At 37.5% G+C, this 26,112-nt stretch overlaps 1 protein-coding gene across 2 annotated transcripts in view; it reads left to right on the forward strand.

Moving 5' to 3' along the window:
* The window catches only part of RUNDC3B (RUN domain containing 3B), a 149,654-nt gene that overhangs the window by 65,796 nt on the left and 57,746 nt on the right, over nucleotides 1-26,112 (forward strand). For both annotated transcript variants that reach the window (XM_075211889.1, XM_075211890.1), the window contains exons 2-6: nucleotides 741-856; nucleotides 15,339-15,472; nucleotides 16,873-16,958; nucleotides 22,276-22,365; nucleotides 25,064-25,144. In XM_075211889.1, coding sequence (XP_075067990.1) covers nucleotides 741-856; nucleotides 15,339-15,472; nucleotides 16,873-16,958; nucleotides 22,276-22,365; nucleotides 25,064-25,144 — 507 coding nt within the window. The remainder of the gene's footprint in view (nucleotides 1-740; nucleotides 857-15,338; nucleotides 15,473-16,872; nucleotides 16,959-22,275; nucleotides 22,366-25,063; nucleotides 25,145-26,112) is intronic.

A 26,112-nucleotide genomic window follows, 5' to 3' on the forward strand; every position in this document is an offset into this window, starting at 1 on the left:
ATGAGGAGAGAAACAATAGCAAGAACTGTTGGGTCTCTCGCTTTGGGATATGATTAAAATTGCCACAGTGGTGCAGCAGGTGCCGTGTATCGGGGGCCCATGGAGATAATTGGGCCTGTTGCACAGGGAACTAGCGAGCTGTGGGCCCCGGATCCATCCTCAACGCTTCCCTGCACCGGGGCCCACAGCTCGCTAGTTCTGCCTCTGCATTGCCACATAGGGTGATCTGATTATTGTCACAACATTTTATGACTCGTAAGCTATACATACACTGTTTGCTGTGTAAAAGTAGAATATTGAGATCCATTCAGAGTTTTTAAGTGTGAGCGCCCACAAATGCATACTTTAACATTGTTTTTACTGTTCACAACTTAAAATGATGCAAAACAATAATAGTAGAGAGGCTCAAAGCTATGCAGAATACAGTAGACCCACAGGTCCTACATAGAGAAGGTAGGACAAGGTAACTAGTGTTTAAGCAATCCCTTGGTCAAACATAGATCTAACAAATTACACCAGTGCACTTGTATGCTAGGCGTCATCACTTGCTACATTTCCTCTTTGTAGGTTTACCTTTATTCATTTACAATTTAAAATATTTGGGTCATGAACATCAACCCTTTGGTTTACTTTATAACACTGGAAGCCTTGTACTGTAATTCTGTGTTACTGCCGTGTGACTGTAAGTTTATACAACTTCGTATGAGCTGTGTAACTGATTTTTCTTTTCTAATTTCCAGGTTCTCTGTAAAGACCCTGATTGACAGGTCCTGCTTTGAGACAATTGATGATTCTGCACCCGAATTTTTAAACTTTGCCTCAATTCTGGAACAAATCCTAAGCCATCGCCTCAAAGGTAACCAGTGACTCTGGGTCAGAATCTTTGCTTCTGATAAATAATAATCCGATTTTATTGCAGAACTTTTCCCCCAAATCATGTTGCATGTTTTGTTGATTTTCAGAACGTTTCAGGAATAATCCTTTCGCTTGAAACATTGTCTTGTTAATGCACTGCTAGCCAACATAATACTGTAACAGGAACACAAAGCGGTATGACTCATATAGCCTGGTTACAGAAATTGCACTTTCATAGTCTCAGAAATATGTTTGCTGACAGCATTGTAAGAGATGATTGTTTTAGATGTAATTAAAACATGTTACCAAAATAAATAGGAACTAAATGTTCCCTAGAGCAGTAGTACCCAATCTTTACTTTAGCTGCTACCTTAAGTGTCGGTGTGTCATTGTTTGGCGACCACTATTGTAGGGTCATTGTGCAATTTTCCAGGGACCCCAAAATAGATGGTTCCCAATATAGAAGGGGACCCAAGTTAGTATCCCAACTCACAGATTGTGCACTTCACTGATACTAAGAACTGCCCACTAGGTGGCGTTTCCAAGCATTCCTGTGCTAATCTTATGGTAACTGCTGTAGAAGGTTTTGTATGAAGATGCCACATATATTGTGGGTTGCATCCTAAAATACAAGATAATTATATAGGCCATGAATTGAGAGCCAGACTACGATGAGTCTAGAGGAGGCAATGCTTATATTCTTGGTTTTTTTTACCAGTTGCAATAAACAAAAATAAGAAAACATGGTTTATAAAGCATTTGTAAAGTGTGTTCTACATTGTTTAAATACAGCATTTACCACGCGTTTAAGGTGCAGCCTAACATAATTGCTTGCGTGGGTGTGTTTTTTTGTATTCTTTTATTCCTTTAGCTTTGTGTGAAAGGTAGGATGTTATTCAGTCTCCTGTACAGTTTTCTGTAGCACTCTTTACATTGTGCCGACCACGGAGAGCAGAACACCCTGTATTCTGCCAAATGCTGTGGCATTCTGATACACTCCATGCAGAATGAATGTTGTTATGCTGCCCAATTACTTCTATTGAGAAATCATTATATTGACTTAAAATAAAAGGTCTTACTGGTATTCTTAACATTTTAATAAAATGTACGTCAATTATAAATTCAATAACCTGTATTGGTTTTTTTTCTTTTGTTTCAATTTCTTGTTAATAAGATCGATGGTTCCATTTATGATGGCATTGTACAAACAAGTGCTCAAATTAAGTTCCAATAAACTGAAGCTCAGTCCAAGCATAGGCGTATGTCTATAAGCTCTAGAAATCTCCAAGGATCTATTACGTCCCTTGCGAATGCCCAGTGTTTATTCTCAGGGCAGAAAATCTAAAAGGGACAAAGAGAAAGTGGGTGCTCCATAGTGCAGATTAAACTTTTTTATTCAACCCATCACATGCTACAGTGAAATTATCCTTACCAAGTTAAGAACAGGTAGCTGCAAGGCATAATGAAAAACTCTTCAGGTAACCAACAAAGGACAGGAGCCATCGATGTTTTTACTCCATTCATTCCATTGTTGTGGACCAAGCTGAGTGAGAACAAAGTTTGGTCCGCTCTTCTTGTGCAAACTTGTCAAGTTATCTGAGATTTGAAGAGAACCTTCTCCTAATTTCTGTTTTCAGATCTCTCCACAATTGGATTATGACCTGGACTCCCTAGTGGCCACTTCAGAACTATACAGCGTCTTGGCTTGAGCCATTCCTGGGTGCTTTTTGTAGAATGTTAGGGATTATTGTCCTGCTGGAAGACCCATAACTTTAGATAGAGAACCAGCTTTCCGACACTACTTTCAATACTGTGCTCCAAAATGTCTTGGTAATCTCGAGTTTTCATGATGCCATGTACTTGATCAAGACCCGCAGTGCCAGATGCGGTACAATCCCCGCCAAAACATCACTGAACCACCTCCATGTTTGCAGTAGGAAAGGTGTTATCTTCATTTTGCTTTCTGTAAACCTAGGGATGATGTACTTTACCAAAAAATTGATCACATATGTCAACGGGACATTCTCCCAGAAATATGACCAGATTACCTTTCTTATGTCTTTTGCTCAGCAGTTAAACTACTATCATAATTGAGATGATTAATTGAGATGGTGCAAGTTGAAACTGTCGTACCCTTTTTCTGAAGATCAGCTTGATTCTGTTTGGTAGTTGATCGAGTTGCTTTCTCTGACATTTAAACAATCCTGCCCTACAATCTTCAATCAAGTTTCTCTTGCTGCTACAACCGGGGAGGTTGGCTACAGTGCCATCAGCCTTAAACTTCCTCATGTATGATGGAAACGGGAACATCAAGATCGCTGGATCTTAATTTGTAGCCTTGAGATTGTCCATGCTTGGCGACAAACTTCTGTCTGACCTCAGAGAGTTGTCCTTCATATCATTGCATCATTACAGTTCACACAGTGATGTAAAAGAGGAGAATACATTGTCTGTATTGAAGCTTGTTTTTATGATTTTTATTTATATATCGCAGGCATCTGCGACTCCACCACAGGTGAGTTCTGTTCCAAAGAGGCTCACTTGCTTGAAATCAATTTATTTTTTCTAATTACTTCCAAAAGGTACCCGTAGGTTTTGTCTGGCCCATTTTAGGATATCTCTGTGGAATAAGCTACAGCTTAATGTATTTTATGCTTTTTGTGTTTTATTTTACTGCAAACCCAAAAATGCATATGTAGATAGCAAAATATTTTTGAATTTCAACATCTTTTTTCTGCAAGAAATGGAGCATTATTAGCAAAAAAAAATAATTAATCTCCATCTAGGGCTATATAGGCTCCATACTTAGCCCTATGTAAGCTTGCTCTTATGTACCCATAATACTAATTAAAGATTGATCATCCACACAGGAAACATCCCTATATATAATGTCTATAAGCATCTATATTTTAGCTTTTCGTGGGTGGTGCTCTCCCAGAAATGTTTAGACATCCAGAACAAAAACAAAAAGAAATGTTCTGATATGGAAGAACTCTTTTAGGTCCCCCCTCTTACCCTATCCTAATCTACCAGCACCCACTTTTCAATAAACCACTGCCCTTTCAGAGTTTTATTAATTTCACTGTTACAGTACAAAGCAAAGTGTTTATTCATGGCCCCTGACCAAAATGGGCAATGTCCGAGATACTTGGCAGAGGGAAGGGGACAGAAACCCCATCTCGAGTGCTGGGGCCGTGCCGTTGTTCTCCGCTAACAAGAGGAAATCCAATTGGCTATATTTAGACAGGTGTTCTTCCACACATCTCCACGGGGTACACCCAGGATATGCATACCCACGCAGAAAATGCTCACCATAGGAATTTCTGATGGCACTGGAGTCCTATCTTCCTTCGATGACCCACTCTACTGTTCATGCTGGCAGATACTTACTACCAACACTCTGAACTGCTCCTAAGGATAAAACACACCTACCTCTCTATTCTGACCCTGTGCACTAATCTAAACCTAAACTAAACTGCCTGTGCATACCTAGTAATTGACTATCACTCCACAAGCCGAAACCAAAACAATAACAGTTTACACAATAAACAAATACACAGGGGGTTGGGGCATCCTACCTTTAATTGAGGCCTGACTGTTAACCACCTACTTAAATGCAGCCCAACACTGGCAGAAACTGTTAGCAGAAAACTAACAGAGGCCTGGGTATCAACTTTGGCCTGAGACAGAGGAGCAGAAGCCTGTGGACACATGGGTGACGCATATGGCCTATACCAAAGTCTGGCCGCTAATGAGGCCTAGTGGTGGCAAACTGAATCCCAGGACTGAACAGATGACTCAACATAAATGCACACAGAAGCCTTACCTGGTCCCGCTGCTGGACAGGAGTAAGGAGAGGGCACAGTGCCGCTGGTCAGTGGTGCTGATGGCTGCCTGTGCACTCTCCCATCTTCCTCCGACCATCTGTTGACCAGGACATCTTCACCGGTCTTTGTGCCTGTTTTTGATTCCAGGTTCCTCAATGTCATCTTTCTTCCTGCTCCTTCATCGGATTGCACTGCCCACCCAGAGTGGCTATTATTTGCTTGTTGAGGGACATGGTGAGCACCAATTGGCTCATCCTAGCGGTTTCTAATTAGTCCACCGCGATGGCTTGTGATTGGTGCAAAGCAAATCCATCTGCTTTTCCCAAGACAAGAGGGCATGGCTGGCGTGCTGCATGCGGAACAGTCGCTCTCCGTTGCTGAGCCACAAGTACTAACCTGGACCTCCTTCTGCAGTGCACTATAAAATATTAGCATGTCTTCACCATAGAAAGTGCAGCACAGTCGCTAAGTGGTTAGCACTTCTGCCTCACAGTGCTGGGGTCATGAGTTCAATTCCCGACCATGGCCTTATCTGTGTGGAGTTTGCATTTTCTCCCTGTGTTTGAGTGGGTTTCCTCCGGGTGCTCCGGTTTCCTCCCACAGTCCAAAAACATACTGGTAGGTTATTTGGCTGCTATCAAAATTGACCCTAGTGTGTGTCTGTCTGTGTGTGAGTATGTGTGTGTATGTTAGGGAATTTAGACTGTAAGCTCCAATGGGGCAGGGAATGATGTGAATGAGTTCTCTGTACAGCGCTGCAGAATCAGTGGCGCTATATAAATAAATGGTGGAGGTGGTGAAAGTGAACTGATACCAAGCAAATTAATACTCTCTATGGGATAACTGTTCTTTGAAATGTATCCCAGTCAATGCATCTAGTAAGACTTTTCTTTTAAACACTTAGTGCTGAATATATTGCGCAGCAAAACAAAGCAAAGTTTACCTTGTACCCACCCCTTATACATGGTGGGCAGATGTTTTTTGAAAATGCAGACTATTCATTCACTGAAAACCAGTAAAATCACCAAAGCAAGGTGTATAGGCAAAATGAAGACTAATTCAGACTGACCAGTAACAGATTTATTTAGAGTTCATGTCCCACTTTTAATAGGGACGTCTTTCATGACATGCAGTCACTGGACTTGTCCAAATGGTTCGCTTGGAAGTTATGATACTGATGACTGGCAGAGCATCATCTGGATATAATCTCCCTGAACAGAAACCATTTATAGTGGATTAACTCCCAGTTATTGTGTCTTTCTGCCTGTAAGTTGCTCACACATTTCCATTGTAATGAATCAAAGGCTGATAAAAGGAGACTGTGATGGAGTCAGACAGATCTTTACTATATATTGGATCAGTTCTACTTTGAAATACAATTTAATACAGTTTTGAAAAGGTCTTGAATTTGATCTTGAAAGGAACATTGAACTTCTCAGGATCTGCCATCTCTTTCATCTTTATATTTAATTACGCAGAGTAACTTTTTTTTTTTTTTTTTTCATCACAGATCATGTCAGATTAATGTCTATGTGACCTTCTACTTAATAAAACTAATTATGTGTTCTTCATTCATATGTGGAGAAATGTCATTTTAGAAGGAGAGAAGTAAATGAAAGATGAAGTTTAAACCATCCTTAAGCATTTAAAGCAGAGATTGTCTAATTAGCGGTCTATGAGCCAGATTTGGCCCTGTATTTATTATTAGAGATATTGAAAATTAAAAAGTGATTCTCAAACTGGTTTGTCGAACCGTTTCTAAAGTTTGAAAATTTGCGATCAATTATCCAACTGTAGATTAGATTAAAAATGTGAATTTCAGTAAAGGTAAATTTTTTACAATTTTAAAGTTAGTTCGAGCTTAATTTCTGCATTGTATATTATCTTTAATTTTTTTCCATTGCAAACTCTCAACTCTTTGTCTGTATTAACCCAGTATTGTCTATTACTATTTTTGTCCCCAATTGTAAACCGCTATGGAATTTGCAGGCGCTATATGAATAAATGATGATGATGATAGAGTGCTCAATGAGTCTGTCACTCATATCTCTGCATATAATTTCATTGAAAGTAGATTTAACCTGCCAGGGAAGGAGAGTGATATGGCAGAATAAATAAATATCTGAATGTATGCTTACTAGCATGATATATGTAATATTTAATGTACTATTGAATTAGAAATTATGACATAATTTTTGCAATATTTTTTTTTGTAGAAGAACATCACTATTATTGCAGTTGTGGCGGTTTTAACATGGTAGTGGATTTTCCATTTCCGTAAATATGTAGCCACCATAACCATTTTTATCTAAAGCTTGTACTAAAATGGAATAACTTAAAGCAGATCATTATTGTAATGAACGTTTGGTTCAGTGCTCATTGTCCTCATTCTAGGGGATGGAGCTTGTATAAATATATGGATAGGTAGAAGGGATTTCAGGTAGCCAAATTGGGTTTAGGGTTGGGATTAACATGAATGTGGGCAGGATTTGGATTAAACTTTTGTGCAGTATTTGGGAAAGCCGTGTTCTACCAAGTTGGGGATGAGTACAGTCTGCCAATATAAGAATTCCCAAATTCATTCCTATGTCCAATTTAGTTTTTATATGCTAGAGCCTTTTTTTAATCCTGTCCTTGTTTTCATCTAAGTGGTCTTTCGTGTGTATAACTATTGTCCAGAGAACCTATTGCTTCAAATCGTGCTGTCCTCAGTTCAGAATAGTTTAAATTGCATCAGCCCAACTCTTAGTTATCGGAGCAGAACGCAATTTTATATGAGTACATTGTGTGTAATTCTATCAATCATTCGGGTCACTTTTTAAGAGAGTGTTGGAGCATTTGCAGTAAAATGGTTATGAAATTGATTACATTCTGTGAAATGCTTGGCAGCACTACACACATCACTACCTGTGTACTGCGGATACCGAGAGGAACCATTGGTAAGAATAAATCTTATTTCAGTGTACATGGAAGGAATGGACTGCCATTAGTCATTGGTTCGGTTGGCTGCAGAGGCTTGTAGTTTGAGTAACCATACTCTGTTCCGTCTATATGTTGTACAAGTTTTACTGCCTGAGAGGAAGTAGTTCTTTCTGCACAGCATTTTACAGGGGATGTAGTTGAAAATGTCAACAGTAAAAATGTCTATACCAAAATGTCTACAGTCATAAGGTTGACACAGTTATAAAGTCGACGGTCAAAATGTTGACAAACTACTGGATTTAAAATGTCAATACACAGGGGAAAAAAACAAAAAACGGCATGTGGCTTGGCAACTGTCTACCACATATAATAGTGGTTTAGACTTCAATGAACAGTGAACTGCAGTTTATGTATTTGGTGGGCTACAATGGCAACAGTTTTGTGACCCCCCCCCCCCCCGACTGTTGCCTCAAGTACCTTATTAATAATAAAATAATCCTCATATTGAACACCATGACATCCAATGCATTAGCCCTGTCATGTTAATTTAAACTAACTCCAGCCTCAAACGGGAGTGGCAGTAGGATGCTGATCACTGGTAACATCACGTGAGAGGCATCCGTTATTTCCCACCTTTATCTTTGTTGAGCTGTTTTTGCCATATTATGCACTACTACAATCAGAAAAGATGAAATGATCTTCCAAATAGGGCCTTTTAAGTCCCACTCTAACTTGTCATAACACAACTGATTGGCATTAGGCATTAATGAGCAAAGTAATTCTACAAGTTAACTTTCAAAGGCACACATTTTCTATGTGTGCTTTTTAAAATTATGATTTAATGATTGTGGTTCAACATTCTCACCTTTCTTTCACTGAAGTTTTACGTGAAAACTACTTGTTGGGGATGAATTTGAAGAATTATTTTTTTTTTTTTTTTTTTTTTTTAAATTTTAATTTTGTAAAGCGACTTATTCATATGCTTACATGCTTGAACTGATGCCTAAGCCTTTAGATCAAAATGTCTTTATGATCATGAGAAACATACATTCAGTCAGGTGTGTCAAAACTTTTGACTGGTACTATATTTATTACAACATGCTACCAAAAAAGACAATTTTTTTTCCAATATAAACAATATTCTATTACTTGAATAGTTTTCCTGGGGATCTTGATACATCTCCTTAACAAACATCTTGTAATAGAGGGGGCAAAAGCCCTCCGGTCATTAAGTGGTTAACATACTGCTGATTCCTCAGTATTTCCCAGCTTTGTTCATCCTATCTGACCTTGACAGACATTTAGAATGTATTTCTTTTGATTGGTTATAAATGTCTTTCAGGTTTTTTTATATGTTACAGCCTTTTGATTACACACAACTCTGAAACATTCAGGGAAATAACCCTCACCGACCAATTGCCTTTCAAGTCCAATCTTCAATAGTTGGGCATATTTGATGACATTGCCGTTTTATGGCAAGCGACGCTGACTTTATTAATTTGTCTCTACAGAAGTCTTATTAGCCTTTTTAAAGTGATTTCATTCATCCATGGAAAACAAGGCTATCTCGATCTGTCCTCTACGCGAACTGACTCATGCAATCTATGGCCCTCGAGCACAATTAATTTAACGTGTAGTAAGTTCCATATAGCAATATATTCATAAATGAATTTTCAGTCTGACTCACCACTGCCCTGAGAGGCTGAGAATTTGCTGCAGAATTTATTGACCATTGTTCCAGTTAGTTTGCCATTTTGCACCATATATTTATCCATCACCAAGTTCTCTATTGACTTTTTATCCATTAATTACTTAGTGCCTTAGGTGCTCATTATAGTTTAGAGCTAGTTTCCATAACTTTTGAAATGTATTTTTTATTTTATTTTTTTCGTTGTTGTATTATCCTATTTTATTTTTTGTTTTTTATTGTATGATCTCGCACCGCTTCTTGTGACCCAGAATGGAGGTAGTGTATATAGGACTTGTCCTGAAGCTCCTGCAATCTTTGTGGGGCTGACTGTAGCTCTGTTTATGGTTCAACAGAGCTTCAAGCAAAAATCAGCTTTGAAATTACTGTACTGACGGTAATAATACGCATCTATTACCATAGTAACTGTAATAGTGCATGGGCGCCGCGTTACTCTCAATTGAATTCCCCCTTAGGGTGGTGTACGCTGTAAAAGACAAATACTGCCACTGTTAATATTTTCAGCACTTATTCTTTCACTGTGCTTAATTTCTGAAGTCACCAGCATTGTGACAGATGGGACAGTGTTTCTCTTCAAGTCGTTGGAGAGAATGCTCTGAAGTACCTCCAGAAACCTGCAACAACAGTCTGACAAATGGCTCCAGCCAATGCTTGTGGAGATAGACCGTAAGCGTGCATGCAACACCTTCTGGAGGCCAACACCCCTGAATGAAAAATCTCCGGTGTACTTTCTAACCCCCTGGCTTGTGGAGAACAGGATCACCTATAAGATTTGAAACCCTGAAGTCCCCAAGATACCTACTTATTATACCAATGGGTGATAGACCAAACCACATACCTGATTTTAAAATAAAAATAATTTAACTGAATAAATAATCCCCCTCCCACAACACATTTGTTAATTATAAAATAAAATATTTATTCTTTCTCAATCTGATGTGGCTCTAAAAAAAAATAATGAAGTTGGCTTTGAATTAATGTTGTACAGCATGTATAATTTACACAAGAGACCATGCTAGGTTAAAATTGAACAAAACTGAGGCAATGAGAGTACCCTCATATTCAGAAACTGATGGGAAGGGGATGCCCTTTCAAAACTAAAACTTTCCAGAGAGAGGGTGACAGACAAGAAAGATAGTCAATCATGGCAGCTGCTCCTCCGCGCACATTTGGTAGTCTTTTAAATGGTGACTGCCATATTTCTATCTACTAAAATCACTGTATTAAATAGCTGGGACCACATTACAAATTAAGAAAAGAACTTTTAATTCTGAGAACTGAAGTTGCAAATGCAACCAATGATTCTGGAACCTGAGTCTGCTACCATCATGAAAAGGTACTACTGGTAAATTAGGAAGAACTTCAGAAAACATGCTGTAGTCCTTTCTTGTCTCACAAAAAGGAGCCAGAAATAGCTTAAGGGCTGTGTCACTGAAATGAGTCAAACAGTCGAGATATTTGGCAGAAATAGTTTTTTGGACATCCTCTCTCATTAAAAAAAAAAAATTGTAAAAAATCTGAGATGGGTGGTATTTTTCTTTGGGTGAGCTGAGGTGGAATAACCCACCAGGATCCATGATTAAATGCCTTCTCAGCATCTAGAGCCATCACCATGGTGAGCAGAGCTCTGGAATTAGCTCCCTGAATCAATTCACTTGACCTTCTGATGCTATATATGCTTGTCGTACCAGGATTTAACCCAACTGATACTGGTGCACCAGCGAGGAAAGGATCACTTAAAGTCTAACCAAAATTTTGCTGAAAAGCTTGACATGGTGAATGCTCCAGATCCAAGAGTGTGGCCAGTGTGTGTGAGAAGTGCTAGCCTGCCCCAAATCCGTCCCATAAAAAAAATAATCAAAGAAGTGAAAAGCTGCTTTCACCAGTTGCAGGGATGTGCAGGACTCGCTCAATACAATGAGCAGGTCATAGTCCCCAGCAATCGGGACAGTCACCTGAAATTGGGATGGTCCTATCTGTAGGGAGACATTTGGGATGTATGTTCAGCAGCCATAGACTAACCGATTATACAGCCTCCATGAGAGAGCTGGGATCACTCTGACATCAGTCTCTAAGAGAACCAGTAAGAACAGATTATTCAAGGTTAGGAGGGCCGCCTGTTGCTAACCTTTAAAAAAAATCTAAAAAAACCCTGTTTATAAAGGCTAGTTTGGCATAAAGCTCCTTTGGAGTAGCCAGGATATGTGCCGGTCTGTAGCTCCCAATTTGCCCAATGGAAAAAATCCAATTTAGGAAATGTTCTGTACCACACAGGCTATGTCTGATTTGCACAAACAATCCTATAGGTGCACATTGCGACACCCTTAAATCTGTATGTCATGTCCTTTTTCCTTGCCCAATATTGGGAGTGTCTTGCCAAAAACTGGACAGTATGTAGCAGGGAATACCCACTTCTAAAAGAGTCATGTATTTTCCTGTTGCTTATTTAAGCGCGGTCTCGGGCCTGTCAGAATCTGTAAAGATGTGTTCACATAGACAACTTCAGTGGTTTAAACATATGCAGAAATATGTATTTTCTGTCAAAAGAACTTTTGAGCTGTGAAAATAAAACCTTCCACTAATTCGAGTTTCTCTAATAGATAAGCCGTTCGTCTGCTGAATACAATTACAACTGTTGTTCCGCGGAAGCCGGAGGTCTTTTTTCTTTCTTTCTAATATATTCTTCAAAAAAGAAAGGCAACACCTGAAATGTTCAATTTTGTGAAGCATAATTTTATGATTTGAGTCTGAGCATTTTGCACAGATTACCTGCAGAAAAGTTATTCTCCTCTTTGCAAAAATCTGAACCATGTTAGACAAGCAGATAGATGCTTTCTGAATACTCCCATTTTTTAACATTTTATAACTTTTTTTTTTTTTTTTTTTACACCTTTTTTAAAGTTTAGTTTTCAGTAATCCAAGGCATCTGTCTGTATATTGTAGCTACAGAATTCTGTAGCTTGTAAGCTTGCAAGGAGGCACAGTACGTAACATTTTTGCATCACAGTGCTGGGCCCATGGGTTTGATTCCTACTAGTTTGCTCCCAAACTCCAAAAAACATACTGTGAGGTTTATTGACTTGTAATGAAATGAACCCTATGGTGTTTGTGTGGTAGGGAATATGGATTGTAAGCTTGACTGAGGCAGGGATTCATGTGAATGATTACATTCTCTCTGTAATGCGTTGTGTAATATGTAGGTGCTATATGAACGTTAATAAATAGGCTACATTGTCATGACCAAATGGCTGTCTGTAGGTGGTAGGTGCCCTTGAAGTTGTCTTTTTGATCGATCCTTTATTAATAAAAATAATACATTGAGCGTTGTTCTGTAAAAATGGAACAATGTTAAAATGTATACATGACAAATAACAAATTAGATTTTTTTTCCTGGGAATATCCAAATTTTCAATGGCCTCTTTGTAATATCTATGGTTTAGGCCTCTGTGCTGAGACTTGTAGTCCTGCATCAGCTGTAGAAATTTAGAGTTTGCTCAAATGTAAAAGAGTAATCTTTCACCCCAATAGCGCAAATATTAACTGCAAATTAACTTTATCACTGTGGTTTCATTCAGGCAGCACGGTGGCTAAGTGTTTAGCACTTCTGCCTCACAGCACTGGGGTCATGAGTTGGATTTCTGACCATAACCTTATCTCTGTGAAGTTTGTATGTTCTCCCCGTGGTTGCGTGGGTTTTCCTCCTGATACTTCAGTTTCCTCCCTCTCTCCAAAAACATATTAGTAGGTTAATTTGCTGCTGTTAAATTGACCTTGGTCTTTCTCTCTGTCTGTGTGTATGTTAGGGAAGTTAGACTGTAAAATCCAACGGGGCAGGGACTGATGTGAGTGGGTTCTCTGTACAGCGCTGCGGAATTATTGGCGCTATATAAATAGCTGCTGCTGATTCTCAATTATAAATTTGTTTCAGGCAATGATGACTTAACTTTTTGTTTGGGTTGTTTTATAAATGGAGGTGCACTAATTTATCAAGAACATAATGATTTATTTGTTCTTTTTGCAAGTTCTATCTAGCTATCTGTTCCTTTATCCCTCAATTGGATATCCCATTTTACTCCTCACTTTTGCTCTGACCACTGAACTTACCATTAAAACATTACAATCAGGTAAAATCCACATATTATTGGTATAAAGGTAACAGATGTATTTGAAAAGGTTCAGCAGTTCTCAGCCCTAACAAACTTCAAAATAAATGCAGCCAAACTGAAATTTTAGACTTTTTCATTCCACCAACGAGAATACAGATTTTAGAGCTTAACTTTTTGTTCAACTGGCAAACAAGCACCTGGTTTGTTGACCTTTGTGGCTATAAAGTTGTTGTTGTTAGTTAAGTTATCTGTCTTGCTCTCAATGCATTCAATCACTAGTCTGCTCTGTGCCTAATATAGATATCCTGCAAATCATTACTACCTTCAAAGTTGGTTGCCTCTCCTATCAGTGTATTTAATAGCTGACTGTGCATCGATATATTCTTGTTAAATAAATTATTCTTGAATCTGTATTTTGCTGGAAATTTTTCCCTACAGATGTAATAGAAGAATCGCTACCTTTGACCAGAACAGCAGTAAAATCAATAGCAATTTGCTGACCATTTCAGAAAGGCCAATAACATAACATGTTTTTCAAAGCAATGATTATATATATAAGGAGGCAGAAATTATTTTATGCATCCATCTTATCTTGAGGGATATTATTGTGGTGGTGATATCCGTGTATAATAAAGCATTGAATGTGGAACCTTCCTCCTGCAGAAGCCCCCCAGTACCGTTGCATTCCTAATCATAGTCCTCATTTTATTGTATTTTATTTTTTTTGTTTTTTTATTGTATTTTCATTTTTCTTGACTACGTTATTTTATAGAGGGGTTTATTGTTAATGTGTTCATGGTGTTTTCTGTAAATACTTACTTAAATGGATATATATTGGAGTATATAATGGTTTATAGAGAGCATATACCTTTTTATTTATTAGTAAAAATTAGAGAATGTGTTGGTTATGTTTTTCTTCCCCTGCAAATTTAAAAATTTGGTAGAAATCTGGTAAAAAAAAAAAAAAATTTAAAAAAATTAAAGCGTAAAATTTGTTCTTTTTATGCTAAACACTTGTAAAAAACAAAACAAAACCCAAAACATATATAGTAATATATAAATTAGTGTTATACTTTTCATTCAAGGTGTACCAGCTCCTGTTTTATTGCGAACTTCTTCCCAGTGCAGTGTATTCATATCCATTGTCAACATTTATTTATATAGCACCAGCAAATTCCGTAGCGCTTTACAATTGGGGACAAACACAGTAATAAACAATACTGGGTAATATAGACAAATAAGTAATATCCGGTAAACAATCCCAAAAGCCAGAAGAAGGACCAGGAAGCGTTATCTATATTTTAATTTGCTCAACAACATTTTTTTGTTTTCTTCCAAAGACCGTTTGGTTCATTGCACATTATATATTGGATATAATTACATTAACTTAAAAAGTATTTGATATGTATTAATTGTGGAAATTTTCTGCTATTCATTACCAATTTTGTTTTTTCAATTGCCCTAAAGATTTGTACATGTGTAATGACATCCCAAAAACACAAAAGCTTGTGTAAATCTCCAGGACCACCGTAGCTTTTGTAAGTCATTTTTATTACTCAAGTGTACATGTCTTCCTGACTCCTTAAAAGATACTGTTGGCTCCTAGAGTTGACTGACTGGCTCCTAATTGTATTATTTATTTATTTTTAGCCTTGATCTACCACCTTGCTTAAATCTACTTTCATTTAGTATATCACATCGCCCCTGGATAAATTGTCTTTAGTTCCTAGTGACTTGATAAAATGCAATATCGGTCTCTGCTGTATGTAGGTAACAGGTAAATAAAAGGGTGGCTCCAAAAACCACCGTTTCTATAATGTTTCGGTTACAGATTAACACATTGCTGTTTTATTTGAGGTTAGATGTTTTTTTTTTTTATTGTGTTAATTACGGTTCTGATTGGCTCCGTCTCTCATTCAGGTCAGCTAACCTGGTTTGGCTATGAAAGTCCTCGAAGTTTTTGGGATTACATACGGGTTGCATGTTCCAAAGTGTCCCACAGTTGTATCTGTAGTATTGAGAATATGGAAAATGTCAGCTCCTCAAGAGCCAAGGTAGGAATCTTTAAATCTGTTTGTTTTAAAAACAATTTAGTTGACCAATGCATTTGTGGTGGTTATTTGATGTATGTATCAATATAACAACTATTGATATCATGGACACTTTCCACAGTTATAAAGCATTATTTTTTTAATTCTTTGTTATATAGAACCAAATGGGTCCATAAGGATATGATAAATCGCATCTTTACAATATATATTGTATTGCCTGGCTCCATGGTATTACAGGTTTGCTGTAAGATTAGAAAGGGGGTCCTTCTAGAGGTGCAGACATGAATGAAAGAAAATTAGGAACAAGAATGTTAAATGGGGTTCAAGGATAAAGGGTCTACATTGGGTAAAAGATGGAAGGTAAGTGGGTGATGATAAAAAGGATAGGGATTAAGCTTCGCCTAGGCACAGAGGAATCCACTGGAAATTAAATAGTAGATTTCTAACATAATATTTCATCACCTACAGAGGTATAGAGGGGATCAGAAATTATACCAGAGTTATTTGTTATATGTCCTCAACTCGCTCTTCAGAAGACCAGAAATATGAGCTCAATCATCAGCAACGTGTTGAAGTGATTGGTGCCTGACACATTCCAGTGGAGAGTCCGATCTTCTGTTTGCATAATATCATTAACCCTGGTTGCTATAGTAGAGGTAGTTACCATCCAAAGGACAGATATTAAGATCCTCACAGAATTTACTAAATGGATTAATAGAGATGTGTTGTATTTGTTTATCTTGAAATCATTATAATGAAGTTGGTAAAAGGCTGGGTCAACCGGTAAAGGGGAATTTGTCCCTTGCCTAGTGATATTTATCACGCTTTGCTAGAGATGTAAAGTGAGTAGGATCATGACATAAACCATAGCATGCAATGACATGAAACCGATAGTAAAGATGGCCGCGTCCAAATGACAATCCAAGAGGTTTGGGGAACACTTGATATATAAGGTAGTGAAATACAGGTGGGGAAAGTGTGTGTGGCTATAGTAAGGTAGCAGCATTAACAGCCGCCAGTAATAAAGCAGCCATTATTATTTGGTATTGCTGTGGTGCCAACGGTGGTGTGATGCTGTTGTGATGAGGAGAGACGGTGAAAGACGGAGATATGAAACATAAACCAGTTCGTGTAGAAATCGGTCTTAAGTTGAAGCAATATGTCAAAGGTTAAAGTATAGGAAGGTCCAGCTCTGTTCAGCAGATTAGATCGTGTTTGATTGACTAACGCGTTTCTTTGCTCTCAGTGATTACATCAGTTATGTATATATAGATCCACTGCTCTGGTTAATTTGCAAAGAGCAGGACTTACACAAAGTGCTATGTAGGTAGTCTCTATTCTCTCTGTCCAATAATAATTTACTTTATGTCCATTATATTTATTTGTCTATTGTTTTGTTGCAGGGCAGGGCCTGGATTCGAGTTGCACTGATGGAAAAACGTCTGTCTGAATATATTACAGCGGCACTGAGAGACTATAAAACGACAAGGTTGTGTAGATTTTATTCTAGTAATGTCAATATATATTTTGTGTTAACTAAATTAAAGGTACATTGTTTATTTGTAATCTGCGTTACTGCAGTTGTTGAGAGAGACATGGTGGAAATGGAATCAGTAGGAGTACTTCTCATGCTCATGACGCTAGCTGGAACTGTTACTGTTATTCCCGAAGGAACATTTTCATGTCGGCTTAATGAAAACTATTGTAAAACTTTTTTGCTTTTTTTTTTTTTTTAATGGGGTTTAATTTCATTTTTTATCTAGTAAGACGTATCTTTTTGAGCTGTAAATATACTAATATATGTTGAGCTCTAAGACCAGGGGCAAACACAGGATTTTTAAGGGGGATTTTCAAATGTTTGAATTCGGAACAAAGCCAAAATACAAAAAAGTGCCACAATAAGCCTTCGACATACAGTTTTCAGTGTAGTCAAACTGTTTTTCAAAATACCAGTGATACCGCTCCTCAAACTAACTTTGAAACTTCACATTAAGACTAGCGCTGATGCTGCACAATAAAACTAGCCCTGATGCCGCACATTAAAAAAATGAACAACAAAAAACATTGATACCATGACACCAGTTTTGACTATATTACATACCTATATGCAATATATATAATGCAGCAAATGTGTTAAAGGATCCTCTATTTGATTAATCAGTATTAAATTAATTACTGAAGCCTGCCTCTTATATTAAAGCTTGATTTAGATTCTACACCTGCCCTGTCTGCTGACACAATGCATAAACCAATTTTACTGATCTTAACCTAGTACATCAATGTGTCTGCTAAGGGGTATGAAAGGCCTGCTGATGTGTGTGACCTGCCCTGTCTATTGACACCGTGAATGGTGAAGAGAGAGAACTGTTCAGAATATAAGTCTTTCTGCTCGAACTGCTGAGCATTAATGTGTCAACTAAGTGCTGTAAGAACTCCGCTGGCGTTTTACCTGTCTCATCTCCTGACACAGTACAGGGCAGTGTGGCGTGGACTGTCTACTGACAATGGGGGTAGTGTCAGGACCTTTCTGGTCTGTGACCTGTCCTGTTCACTGACTATGCTGGTAGGAGAGATTAGACAGAACGTACATCAGTCTCCCTGCTCCAGTCATTAGAACCCCACTGCTGTATGACCTGTCCTCCGCAAAGACACAATGCAAGGGGGAGAGAGCAAACCAGCCTCTCTGCTCTAACCGGACAGCAATGTGTGTGATGTGCTATAGAGAATTCTCATTTTAGTATCCTAATATAACTTGGTAAGAAAATAATGTATTCACTATGTCAGTGGGAAACACTTATGTTGCCAGTGTGCAGAAATAAAGTACTTTATGGGATTTTGGCCAGATCGTTTCCGAAAGCTTCATTGTATCCACATGGAAGTGTGGACCATAGGGCTAAGGTGCTCTGTGGCATTCATACAATTATAGAAACTGCTTTATTGTTACAAAGGTTTTATATTTGCTGCTGCTTTTTTTGTTCTGCAATTGCAGGAACCTTAATGTAAATATTACATGACAACAAAACTGATCACCTTGTCTGTAGAGACCTAAAACCCTTAGTGATAATACAAACTACAACAAAGTGAAGAGCATTGAGGCTGCAGGGGTTTATTATACATCACGTTTGTAATAGTTTCTCTTTCAGACTACATACGTGCAGTGTCCAATTATCTATCCAGCTATCTTAATAGTTGCACAATGTTTTTTAACATCTTTTTAAATTGCTTTTTCTGAAATAATTTTAACAATTGATCAAACGTGTTACAATATTTGTTTCCGCCTGCAGTAGAAAAGCTTGGAATAGGCATCTCTTTTTTTTATTGCGTTTTTATAGACAGATAATATTCTTGTCTGTCATAACGTGCTGCTGCCAGCTGGGATTATTTTAATTCTATGCCATTCAGCAGAATGCCAGACCTGTCGCCACCATGGAAACTTGCAAACACAATATATAAAAAAAGAATATTATACACCGTCATCTACAACCCAGAACAATATGGAGGTGCAGTATATTCTATTCTATGCTATTCTAAATGCTTTTGTTGAATGCCCACCCCCAATTCTTTTTATCATGTTCGTCTGGAAGAAGACTTGTGGGTTTGTGACCTGTGATAGAAGTGGGCAAGTAGTAGGCAGCTAATTTTTTTTAACACCCCATTCATTTAAAATGTTCTTTTTTTCTGCTAATACTATTCTTTGGAGTCTCATTAATTAAGTAACTCACAAGAGTAATGATATATTGAGACTGTCTTATTTCATGTGTCACATTTGAATGTTTATTTATATTGCTTTATATGGGCATATAAATGCACTATACCATAAAACAGACTATCAGTGTTACAAGCTCCCAGCCTGTCCCAGATACAGCAATCTGAACAGTTGGCCATGACTGGCGTCACATTAGTCACTTAGCGATGAATACACATTTTCTGCCACCATGAAGGATTTACTATGGTGTCCTGACGTTCACCAAAACCACTTATTAAAGTTTCTCCCTTAAATCACATACACATGTAGCATGAGCCTCCCTGGGCTTTGTAAGTTCACAAAGAATCATGGAGAATACTCTAGATTAAATGTATTTTAATCTGAAAAATGTTTCCAAGGCTTTGTTACAAAAGAATTACAAGACGTACAATAAGTTGCACAAATAAGTTTCAGAAATAGGAAATAAAACCAGAGTCTCTACTTACTAGTTAAGACTGGTGTGTGTGTGAGGGAACACATTTGAGAAATATGGGACATTTCAGTCTTGATAGACCCCCTTATGAAAATGCACAATGTAATGTCTAAAGCAGAAGACTTTAAACCCTTTTTACAGGCTCTTCACCCCCACCTTAGGAATTACATTTTCATTTAAGTCAGATTGATTCCCAAAATGACAGAGCTTTCGGAATAAACTATCTATCACTAAGATATATGTTTGGGCACCTCAGAGAATCTCTCACCTCTGCTCTGCTGGAGTGGCTAGATGGTTTACAACGTTCCTTCAAACTCCTCAGAGATCCTTATCTATCCCGATCCTGGCTAGTTTCAAAAGATTATTGACACATGCATAGGTTCAGACTCATGCCATCTAGAAAAGCACATGTTGAGGTTACATTGCGAGGTTACATATGATATACATTGTCATGCCGGATTATTAAAGGAAAATAACAATAATACATAATCGTCATAATCGGTATATAATAAAAAAAAGTAAAGCCTCTAAAACATACATGCTCTCTGAACACAGTGTAATCAGTTCATGATGTGCATCCATGATGTCACTAGTTCCTTGAGAATTCATAGGCTGCCTTCTCATAAGTATGATTTCAGCCCACAAAATTGAAGCCTGTAGAGAGCAGATGTATTTTAAAAGGACATTTTCCTGAAAAAAAATGACAATGTATGTTTTTTATAGAATTTTACTATACAGTATCTACTCAGGCTAATGTCAGTTGCTTCCTATTATTGGAGTATGTGGATGAGATTTCACTGTACTTAGGCAGTACAATCAATATCACATTTACCATTAATCTTACAATTTACAAAATACACAGAAATGTTCCTCTCCTTTTTATAGAATAACACGTTGTCTGTCTGAAACAATCGGTTAAAATATATAAAACATTAATTATTGATACCTCACTGTGGGCATTTAAGGGGTTAATTTAACTTTACTGACATATCAACTGACCATTTGCCTTAGCCAGGCCACCCTACTGTTGATTACGTCCTGTTTCGTAGTAGGGGGATATATCTATTGTACTGAGCATCAGATCTATAACTGAAATAAGAAATGTCCACATCAAAGACATTGCTTTTATTAGTCCCTGTGCATATTCATACTCCGGAGAATGAACTATACCTTAAATGTCAAACACAAATGTCTATCTGGCTGTGTAACAATAGAAAGAGAATACTGTCCCAAATAGTCAATATTTTATAATGATGTTTCATGTCTACTTGTAAGTAAATTTGTACTCTGTTGATTACATGTTTTATTAATTTTATGTGGTTTGAAGAGGAAACTTATTCCCTGCATAAGAATTTCTGACTATTCTTGAGTAATTATGTTTCACGCCCAGGTGTGAAGTTGTCCCTATTAGTATCTACACTGCCTCTCTGAGTGACCTCAGAGGGGGAGTGGCTGAGGGAGCTGGAAGCCGATCTTTTAAAGCCAACATGAGTAGAGCATAGTTTTATTTATTTTTTAAACTTTGTGACCAATCTAATTGGGGGTGTTATCCATATTTTGTGTTCTCCCGCACAGATAAGAAATTGAGCAAGTTTTTCTTTCTGTATTTTTTCCCTTTTATTTTTTTAAAAAAGTTTAAAATTACTGTATGCTATTGTGTGATAATTTATGTATTATTTATTTATTTTATACAATAAGTATTGCGACTATTCAGCCAGAATAAATTCCTTTTAATAATGTTCTGTTTATACATTCTTAAAGAATTTGTGTTCTAGGTAAGCTTGGTAATGTATAATGCTACATATCTGAAATACAGGAAATTATTTACTTAATGATAACTCTGTTTGATTTTAAGTTTTCATTGTAGTTTGCAATAGATTAATGAATAAACAAATTCTTCCTGCTAGAGTTCCGCTCTTGAAACAAACTTTGGTGCTGGAAAATTTAGGAACTAATAGTGAGCATGTGTTCTAAAAAGGGGATTGCTAGACAATCCGGGTGGATTTGCTGTGATGATCCTTTTGTCAAGCACATCACACAGGTGATATGCTGGTTTGTGACACAAATACTTCTATGTTTTAATTAACATTTATATTCAAATAAGATAACTGCAGTCTCTACAGTATACACAGTATATATCTACTAAAACTCAATTTGTAGAAAGTTTTAAAATTGCAATTTTATTGTTTAATTACAGGTTTATTTCCTAATCACTAAATAGTATGAAAGACAAATCTACTAAATATCAAAAGAAAAAAAAAATCCCTATTACACATTATAATATTGACATATGGTTTTTATGAATTCCAGTCTGCATAGAATCCAACCGCAGAAGTAGGCAGCCTCTGCAATATTGCTAACTGGCTAGCACTGTCATTTCTACTACATTACATTCAAATTTAGTTTTTGCTTGAAGAGCCGTTCTATGGAAATGAGTTCCCTCTGTGCATGCTGTTAAGAGAAGGCATTAATCACAATGCACATTCCCACAAAGATATTGCTTTAAAAAAATCCAATAGGTTGTGCAGTTGGCGTTTGCCCTTGTGGTTATGTCCTCATAATGTATTGCAGAACTGGTGCTTTATTGTCGTTTTGTTTACTGAACTAAAATCTATTTCTGCCCCACAGGAGGTTTTACGATGATGGAGCTATAGTTTTGGGTGAAGAAGCAAATATGCTCGCCGGTATGCTGCTAGGTCTCAATGCAATTGATTTCAGGTATTTAAACCACTCGGATCTCTTGAGGGTATATTTACTAAACTGCGGGTTTGTAAAAGTGGATATGTTGCCTATAGCAACCAATAATATTCTAGTTGTCATTTTGTAGAATGTACTAAATAAATGAAAGCTAGAATCTGATTGGTTGCAATAGGCAACATCTCCACTTTTTCAAACCCACAGTTTAGTAAATCTAGCCCCTGATGTTTACATCTCTTGCTGTATGGGGTCCCTCTAGAATGAATGGACTGGAAATTGTAATTTTATATTTATCAGGAGATGACAATTCACATTAACACTAAATCCTCTTGAGAGAACACCACAAAAAACAAAAACAAAATTTCATCAACAGACTACAGTACATTTTGAAACAGGAAACACACCAGAAATTAAATTAGAAGTGAAGCGCCATAGTAGCATCAGTGTTTAGTGTAATGTTTTGGTAATAATCTTTGCTTACTTTTATGCTCACAGCTCATAGAGGTTTGCGAGCAAAATTGAGTTAAGTTTTCATTACCGTAAATGCCTGTAATGTGGCTATGAACACAGCATGTGAGGCGACTAGGGAAAATGGCGACTAATTGAATTGTCCCAAAGGAGTTTATTTACTAAATTTAATAAGCCAAATAGTAATTTTTATAGCTTTATTTCAATTTTTTACAGAATTTAGCTAGCTATTTGTCCAAGTCCTTCCAGCTGACAGGATTGAGGGACATGCTTGGGTGAACAAATTGTACAACATAAGGCCTTTTCAGCAATTGTACTGAGCACTCAATCTCTCCTGGCATTACGGAGGCCTGTTGGTGCAGTTAGATGACCAAAAACCAATAGCAGTCATATGACTGACTTCCGTAGGGTGATTATCGGACATCAAAGTAATTCATTTTAATTAAAAAGTAATTAAAAGTATGTGTGCCACTAGCTCTCACAGAACAACTGTATGCAACTAAGATGGACTTTAAAAAACGCATTGTGTGCACAGTACACATTTAAATAATCTGTATTTATGTATATACTTATATAAATGATTATACTGTTAAGAATTCTGATGTGATCTATTATTTTATTTCCGCATGTGCGTATACTGCAGAATGTTCTATTGATCTATGTAGAGCAAGTAATGTTTAGGCAGCGTGTACTTCCACCCAGATTGAAATGTATCTTGAAATACACTTGGATTTAAATACGGATGGAACTGTGCTCGAGTTCCGTGCTCTTTTTTTACGTCCCAGTTGCGTTCAGACATGAATCGGGCCTTTTGTGTGTAAAAGGAGACAGACATTGGACAAATCTTTCTTGTATATTCATTGCACTAAACCTTTTAGACCATTAGAATATGGCACTCATTCAGTGTTTTAGGCTTTCTGGAAATGTTATCTCTCTAGACAACCACCTTTGTTTGCCTAATGGTAGCTCTGGCCCTGAAAATAAAATGCAGTGTCCTATTTAACATCTGAAATAGGCAGTGGCATGTAATTAAAAGCTGGATATGGAATTGCTTTAAAATTACCCCCCCTATACAATAATGCCGTGCTGAAATGGACATCATTGCCACAAGCTATCGTGCATCATAATCTTGATCAAATGATGGCTCGTGCGTCATGATTAGAGGAGTTGTTATAGAACCAAAGGCTTTGAAAAAATGTCTTTGAATCCGGCATACAGTGTTTATATTGTACGTCATATAAACAGTATGTGTGTTGTGTGTGTATATGTATATCGTATAATATATATTATATCAACAGCGATGTCCTATAAAAGGAAATACTTGTTCTGTCAATAAAAGTACAGCTAAGATAGATATCTTTCAGGTCCTCCGTTAAATGTTGTACAGCCAGCGTTCCTCAGGATCTCAGCCCTTATTCTTACATTTTTACAATTTCTTAGAACCAATTTTCACCACCATTTTTACTCCTTTTTTTTACGTCCCCACTTTTCACTGCTTTTTTCTAAAGATTAGTTTTTTAGTGTTTCCTGCAGAGTCTATGAAAAGTAAGTACACTACAGGATAAATGAATTGTAAAAATGATACTGGTTATTTCAGAGCTTGATGAATGATTTTTAAGAGAGACTGATTGCAGTGTTCTTTTAAAGGGAGGAAGTCTGCTGTGTATAGGAAGAAAATGTCCCCTCACATTTACAGATATATTTTAATGACATGTACTCTCAGGTCAGAGGCCCTGGATACTGTGCCACAATCTCCCCCCCCCACCCCCAGAAAACTGTGGAAAACATATAACACTACTAGACTGACCTTCAGATGTCATTGTCAGATTTATTTAGTTTTAAAAATGGTTTAGTTCCACATTCCCTCACCACCTCTCAGATCCTTAGCTCCCTTCTCTACTCCCCTACATGGATATTTATAACCCCTGAATGAGGGGCTATAAATTCCAGTAAGACTTATAGGGAGGAATTCAATTCCCCCTGAATTTGCATGGCGTTAAAACTATTACCGTAATTACGGTAGTTTTAACCCGGATTTCAGAGAGCTGCGAGCAAAAAGACGGCGTTGAAACTACCTTAATAACTGTAATAAAGCGCATTATTACCGTAATATCGGTAATAATGCGCAGGCCGCATTACTTTTACCTGTAACGTGGCCAATTGAATTCCCCCCCATAGTTGGTAAAGGGGGTGTTTTATCTGTGATCTATATATTAATACAGTACTAACTGTGGCTGCCTTTTCCCTATAGTTTTTGCCTGAAAGGAGAGGGCCTGGATGGGAGCTTCCCGGCTGTCATAGACTACACGCCTTATCTCAAGTTTACACAAAGGTGAGCAAAACACTTCTCTATGTCTTATTTGGTTTTACTCGCCAGATGGGTTCAGTAACTTTATTGTGAAGTGACATGTAAATTGCAGTCGTCTTATTTAGGTTTACAGCAAGAAGGTATCACATGTGTGGTTATTTATCTACTGTAGTAGGTTTTGCTTCGTTAAAGGAGTTTTATAATACTAAAATGACAACTCTTGCAATGTTTGGTCACTTGATTGCATTTTAATCATGTGTGTATACAATGTATATCACAGTGTTTCTCTGTCCCTTCTGAGGAAGGTGTGCTTACTTCTTCTTTCATGATCTGCCTGTCAGTGACCTCATTAACATACTGACACTGCGTAGAAAGCCTCTTGGGACAGATCAGAGTCTAAAGTTTCAGCCATGCTCTGGTCACACGGACTTCCCCTCTCCCTAACTTCAAGGGAATCCCTCCACCCATGACAAGCCTACTTGCTCCTACATAAGCCTGGTACTCTTGTGTAGTAAGCTGAGGATGGAGAGATCTTGCAGGTGATTGGTGGCAGTAGTGGGATGTATTGTAGTGCAGTGCGTGCTGTCTGCTTTGTGATTAAGCAGCACTGAGTCAATAGGTGGATCTATGGAGTGTCAGTATGCTAATAAGGTCACTATCAGTCTGAAAGAGGAAGTGAGCAGGGATTCTTGTAAAGGGGAGGAGAAACACAATAAGTGATATACAGTACATCGTATAAACTGAAATTCTCTTGATGTATTAAAATGCAATCATGCATTGCAATCTTTATTTGTTTTTGTTTTTTTATGATACAGCTCCCTTTACAGGGGCGGAACTACTGTATAGCTGTTGAAAACCTTTGCTATAGGTCCCGGCCATTGTAGCCTACTCTTCTAAAATGTCAGGGAGACCCCAAGAGTTTACCTGGGTGAGCAGTGCAGCCTCCAGCATACCGTCCACGTCCCTTGTAAAGTGAGTGGGGCTTGATGATG

This window comes from Mixophyes fleayi, chromosome 5 (assembly GCF_038048845.1).
Source record: "Mixophyes fleayi isolate aMixFle1 chromosome 5, aMixFle1.hap1, whole genome shotgun sequence".
Classification (NCBI taxonomy): domain Eukaryota; kingdom Metazoa; phylum Chordata; class Amphibia; order Anura; family Limnodynastidae; genus Mixophyes; species Mixophyes fleayi.